This window comes from Nilaparvata lugens, chromosome 2 (genome assembly GCF_014356525.2).
Source record: "Nilaparvata lugens isolate BPH chromosome 2, ASM1435652v1, whole genome shotgun sequence".
Taxonomy (NCBI): domain Eukaryota; kingdom Metazoa; phylum Arthropoda; class Insecta; order Hemiptera; family Delphacidae; genus Nilaparvata; species Nilaparvata lugens.
The window spans coordinates 78081462-78088286 of NC_052505.1; the positions used below are offsets into that span (position 1 = coordinate 78081462).

The window sequence follows — 6825 nt, forward strand, 5'->3', positions numbered from 1 at the left end:
GCTGTTCAAAACGTATTCCTGAACTGAAGTTGAACTCCGACCTTGTACCTTGTAAGTTGGACATTTACCTAGGTTCACCTTGATTCATCCATTTTTAAAATTTATTTAATTGGTATTATATTAGTTACCCTTAATTATACAAGTTGCCTCTATAAATAGAATTAGAAATCTAAGTACCCCTTTTTAAAATTATTCAGTCACAACATATTTCGGCTATATGATGCCATTATCCATATATTATCTACAATGACATCTTATAGCCGAAACATTTTGTAGCTTAATAATTTTAAAAATGGTAGTTAGATTTCTATTTTTATTCATATTCAAGAGCAGCGCTAAAGGAAAAAATACAAGTTACATCTAATATTGGTATAATATCTACTATGGCCATGATCAGTAGACTATCACACTAGTTAGAAATGCAGTAACTATATGAACAATATAATGATTATATAGTTACTGTGGTTGGAAGTGTTTTCATTATCCAAAGTAAAACACAATAATAACCTACTTTTTGGACAATTATATGAATGAAAATTCGGGGGAGAGACAGTTCTGGGCAGTGCTTGTTGGTCTTCCACCTATTATTTTAATGAATATGTTTTTCAATAAAAATTATTGATAATATATTATTCCTGACTATATGATTCTCAGTGAGAATTTTGAGGATTTAAAAGTTCATTTTGATTAGGGTAGGTAATGAACAATAACATTATTCTCAAAAATTGGATTTTTCCTGATGAGCTCCCAGAATCAAATTTTGATTTATGAAATGAATAAATTGGTCATATATTGCTTATTATGCCATCGTATATTGTAATACCAATTTCTTGTTTATTACTTTACTACCTATATTACTTTACTGTACTATTGAAGATTCTCTTAAACATCACATGTTTTATGAAAGTCATCGTCACATCGACTTCGATTATTAAGCACGGTTATTCAATAAGATAGCTGAAAGTTTTGAATGCTCTTGAGTTGAGAAAGGTGTTGAAAGCAAGAAAACAGCAAGTTTCCGATGTTATTAATCGTATAATCAGTCATTCACGTCTATTTACAATACATATATGATTTTTACATGGTATAATCTAAACTTTTGAGCTATTTGGTACATAGTTACATAAGTATACATTTATAAATATATTTACGAAGTATAGACGATTCTACATTTATGTACATGGTATATACAGAGATAACAGAGATCTTGAAGTACGAGTAGGCTAATTGTTTCTAAAGTAACAATAAACATTACAAGATTATTCTGAAGAGAGTGATAATTATAATAATTATTATTGTTGTTGATAACATGTTTTTAAAGTTCAGGTAGAGTAAATTGAGTAGGAAACTGGGGGCGAAATATTATGTAAAGGGCACTGTTTCAAGAAAATAAATTATTAACTTCATGTACAATCAACATTCAGGTTTGTCAGAAATTTCACAGTCAAAATTGTCTTGAGTCAAAAATCCCATAGATTTCAAAAAGTCTTTCAATTGAAATCTTATCATAGAAGAATGTCTGTTTTTGCTGTTTTGAAGTATTAAACACATCATTCTGACTAGCAGTTAGGAACTAAACTTCATTAACTCTTGGCACTTATTAACTTTTCAACTCATCTCAAACTAAATAAGTTGTAGTGCATCTTTGGAGTTTGGATGTGTATATGGATTATACTTTATATACCGCCTCCGATTAAAACCTTGCAACATTGAACTGTCAAAAATAATTAAAAAAGAGAATAACGTGAACAAATACTTCTATCTTAATAATGTCTTGTTAATCGTTTCACGTCAGATGGAGAATAATAATTGTTCTTCAGGCTACAACACAATTGCGCATCTAGGTTATCGACGGCTTTCCAGGTAACAAATAAAGGAACTATTAATAAATAAAACCGATCTTTAGTGGTTACATTTCCATAAACTTTGAAAGCTTTGGTAGATTCAGGGGCTCTACTGATATCATACTTCTTTGGTGAACTTTATTTTATATGAAACTTCAAAACTGATTTCTTCATGAAACGTCAAAGTATTTCCTTGTTCGAGAAAGTCCTCAATATTCTCCTAAAGTAAATATCAAAATCTCTCGATTTATGTCGAAGATTGAAAATTTTCTCCAACTTTGTAAAAGAAGTTATGACAGTCTATTATGACAATAATTTTGACAGTCAATTAAGCTGAAACAGTTTATTTGTGTATTGTTCAATTATTTCATATTCACTAATCTTGTTGAATTATCATTCTTAAGATGATTCAACTCGGATTTTTGTTTTATTTGATTACTAAACGAATTAAAGAAATAGTTTTTAAGTACAGTTTGCTGATGGAAAATTCATGGGGAATTGCATATTCATTCAATGTATTTGATAGAATACTTGGAAATTACTATTATTTACATTTAATTATGATATCACCATTCACTTTAAATACAAAATAGCTAAACCTAATATAAAATTTTCTTTGGCTAACAGGTATAGGTTCTTAAATTCTAATAATACGGCTGAGCTATTTATACTTATCACTAGCCTCTTTATTACGTTTATATGATAAACAGCGAAATCTCCAACGAGATCGGTACAACGATGATTAAGAACTAGGGTCACCATTAACATTTCTGTACAGTTCAAATAGAGTTCCAATATGAATAAAATACACCAATCTAATAGAGGTAAGAAGCCTACACTTCGCTCACACTGCTTCAACAATTAAATGCATCACTCAAATCCGGCCTGATCTCTCTAGCCTAACTTAACTGGTAACGAACTAACATGTTCTTTATTGATTCAATTACATGAAATCTCAATAATGGAGAAATACTTATTTATAAAAGTCTAACGGGAGTCATAGATCAAATTATAACAAAACTATTCCCAGTTAACTCTCATATAAATTAATATCGTAACAAAAGAAAACTAAAACCCGTATATATAGCCTAATAGTGAAACTGTGAATTACCAGAAATGTGGTTGTGAAGCAAACCAATTATAATAATAATGTTTTGTGTGATACTGAGCATTGAACACATGAGAAATGTAGTTGAAGCTAACTTCAATTGATTTTCTTGTTGTGGAAGCTACTCCATTTTCTTCCTAATGTATCTCACATGGAATAATTTGCCAAATTGTATAATATGCGTCTTTATAACAAGCTGAACAAAGATAATACAAAAATAATGGAGCTAAGGGGATGAACTAGCCTATTTGGTATTTCAACTTATTACTCAAGTCCCATGTTGATATGATATTATGAATTATTTTTTGAAGTTCATTCATTGAAAATTAAAATTAGGAAGGAAGAAGCCTAACATTGTTCTCTTCTAGTTCAACCAGCAACGTTGAATGAATCTGAAGAGTTTTTCAAACGATTGATCGATTCTTGAAGGTTTATATTGACGGGGACTGAACTTGAATATGAACAATTTACTTGTAGTGAATTATTATAACATGACATCATTGTGATTAGTTTTCACACTACGTGTAATGTATAGGGTGTACATGTTAGTGTATATACGCTAAAAGAGCAATAATTTACTAACGGGAATGGAGTAGCTTCCTTAAAAACAAAACTATTTTGAAGATTATCATGAATATATGATATTCTTATTGGATTATTAATTTTTATATTCAAAATTAATTTTTGATTTCAAGTTAAGTAAGTTGAAACTACTAAATCTAATATCATGATTGTAGGTAGTCTATAATATAATGATAAAGAAAAAAAGGGTAAGTTATGTAGCCTTCTCTGCGATTGAATATGACAACTACTTTGAAGGTATGATTTACAAGTCAAGAAATGTAGTTTATTCATGAACTATATGAATTGAATCGGTCTCATTCAATATTTATGACTCTTACATGAATTGAAAAATAAATTCGATCTAGTAAGGAAAATGATAAGTTCTGAACAAAATAGAGGTAACAGAATGAGTAGATCAGGCGCGGTACTTAGTTAACCTAGGAGTGATAAGGTGGTGGCAGCGTGAGCCCCGTCACTCACCTGGCCCAGGCGGCGGCCGCCAGGGGCGTGAAAGCCGACTCGATGCTCCGGGAGACGGGCGGCGGCGACGAGGTCGGCAGGTGGTGGAAGTGCTGCGAGGATGGAGGCGGTGGAGGCGGCGGAAGCGAAGGCTTGTTCGGGCGAGGGTTCTTGCCGATGAGGGAGTCGATGCTGAAGCCGGCTGCTGAGCGAGGTGCCGCCTGCACTGGGACCGGCTTGCAAGGGAGAGACGTCGGGGGTGGCCCTGACGACGAGAGCAGGTTGAGTCCGAGCGAGAGGCGGGCGAGTTCAGCGGGAGGCAGGAGAGGCACGGCTGGAGGCAGCGGCGACAGATATGGGTAGTGAAGCGTGTGAGGATGCAGCGGGTTGAAGCGGTCGGGTGGTGCCAGGAAAGCCATAGCTGCGTGCGGGTCCCGCAACAGAAAGTCGGGCGGTTGTCGCTTGTACCGTTTCCTCCTACGCAGGAAACTGCCGTTGTCAAACATATCCTCCGCCATAGGGTCCAGGGTCCAGTAGTTACCTTTCCCTGGATTTCCCGGTTCACGTGGAATCTTAATGAAACAATCGTTGAGTGACAGGTTATGTCTGATAGAATTCTGCCAGGCGGGGAACTTTTCACGGTAGTACGGAAAACGCGTCATTATAAACTCACAGATACCGCTGAGCGTTAGCTTCTTGTGCGGCGACTGCAGGATGGCCATCGTGATGAGCGCAATATAGGAGTAGGGAGGCTTCACTAGAGACGACGACGAAGACTTCTTGTCAGTGGAGCAGGAGTCATCGCCTCCGCGTGACGGCGACCCGGGAGAGTCGTCACCCGGCTGGGCTTGCTGCTGCATGTAGCGGCGATGGAAGTCGAGGGCATCCGAGCCGAGTAGACGCGAGTCGGGCTCACCGTCCGAGTCCACGTTGATATCCTCGTCGGAGTCCATCTCGTCCATGTCGTCGGAGTGCGGTGGCGTCGTGACGGCGGGTCGCAGATCGAGCGGCGTCACCTCGTAGCGGTGATGTCGGTCTTGCATGGCGACGCACATGGGAGCCACTGACGCTGTCAACAACATTACAATACTGACTGAAATTTCAGTAATCGTCTGTAGTGGTAACTGACTGCTGCGCTCTCCTCGCCAGGGGGCGGGACTTCCGCCGCCCCTTCACCCCAACGTCAACCAATAGCCGTCGCCCTTTTTCCCTGCCCTCCCTTCCAAAAACTCATCCCTGTGTGCTCTGCTCTGCTACACAACGATACAGACCCAACATCTTGAACGCTTACGACCACAACTCCCATGTCAAATTATGTTGTCGCTGTTTCCGTTTAAATTAGTCCCTCATTCACGTTTACTCCTAGCGCACACTTGTATGCTCTCATCGTTCTACACACTCCTACTTCCAGAAATATTTTGATCTTTAGTAAAATTCAATCGGTAATTTATTTTTCATGTTGACAATAATAAAATTATTGATTAACGTTACCTGGTTATTAAAAATTAATCGATTCAATTCAAATATGAAATGCAATATGTAACTGTTTTAAAAGGAGATTATATTATATTATATTAAAATTCTGGTATATCAGATTTTTCTAAACTCGATCAAGTTATCAAAGAATTCTTGAAATGTTTTGAATCAATTATTTCAAGGATTCAGATCCTAAATTTAGTTGCTGCATTCTAATAATATTTAATTCTGGATTTGCTAATTGGAAACTGAGATTTTAGTGAGTGGATCAGTTATTGTGAAAACTCAAGTTGTTTTCATTACAATCCACCCGGAATGTCATCGAAAATTAACTTTACTGTATTCACTTTTGGAAGTTTTGCCTCAAAAAAGAGCTTGAAGCCTATTTAATTTATTTTCAGAATATTGAATTCCAATTACTACTTAATATATAATATGATGCTTCTTTAGCATCTTCTTAAATACAAAGAAGCTATGATTATGGAAATTGAGAAAAAACAATAATAATTAAAGATGAATAATTTCATTATTCTCTCAAAAAGTTATTCCTCATATTCAGTTTTCCTTGAAGTTTTTTAATATGAAATATTTTGAAGTTTTGAATATTAAACTCTTGTTCCCTTGCACCAGACGTATATAATACGAATGATACAATCATGATATGGTCAGCTATGTGATTTAAAAATATGATTTTAGAAATTTAATAAACCTAACGTGTCTTATGTTAGTAAATACAGTTTAATAAATACAATATGAAAACTTGTAGTAACCTAGTAGTAATATTACAACTACTAGTTTCGACCATTACTTAGGTCATTTTCAAGTTGTATTTTTAAATACAGTTTCTATACAAAATACAGTTCATATTATCCTATTTTTGGACAATTTCCAATCTAATTTGTGGAAGGAACAGTTTTGGGCTTCAAGCCTGTTGTTCCTTTCCCAATCATTCATGAGTTGAGAATGATATTGTATCTATCAATGTTTATAAATAAATAAATAAATTTACAATACATACAATTTACTCACGCCCAATCTTAGAGGTCATCTGGGCATCATCCTCAGAGAAAAATACAGTTTTATACAAATATACAGTTTTTTCAACAATAGGCCTTCACAATACATGCTTACATAGGCCTACATAGTAAAGGAAAAATTAGATTGACTTGAGTCTAAGAAAATTGACTGATTGTCAAAACAATAATAGTACTAATTCTCAAAGTTGCAGGAAAATGAAATGAGTCATAAACAATAGGCCTACGATACATACTTACATAGGCCTACATAGTAAAGGGGAAATTAGATTGACTCAAGACTAAGAAAATTGACTGATTGTCAAACAATAATAGTACTGATTCTCAAAGATGCAGGAAA

General features: G+C 35.2%; 1 protein-coding gene across 1 annotated transcript; it reads right to left on the reverse strand.

The window, feature by feature from the left end:
• Positions 1-1021: 1021 nt before the first annotated feature.
• On the reverse strand, positions 1022-5074 carry LOC111059772 (forkhead box protein D3-like). The gene has a single exon (XM_039421805.1). The coding sequence runs from the start codon at positions 5055-5057 to the stop codon at positions 3993-3995; it is 1065 nt and encodes a 354-aa protein (XP_039277739.1). The 5' UTR covers positions 5058-5074; the 3' UTR covers positions 1022-3992.
• Positions 5075-6825: the final 1751 nt, after the last annotated feature.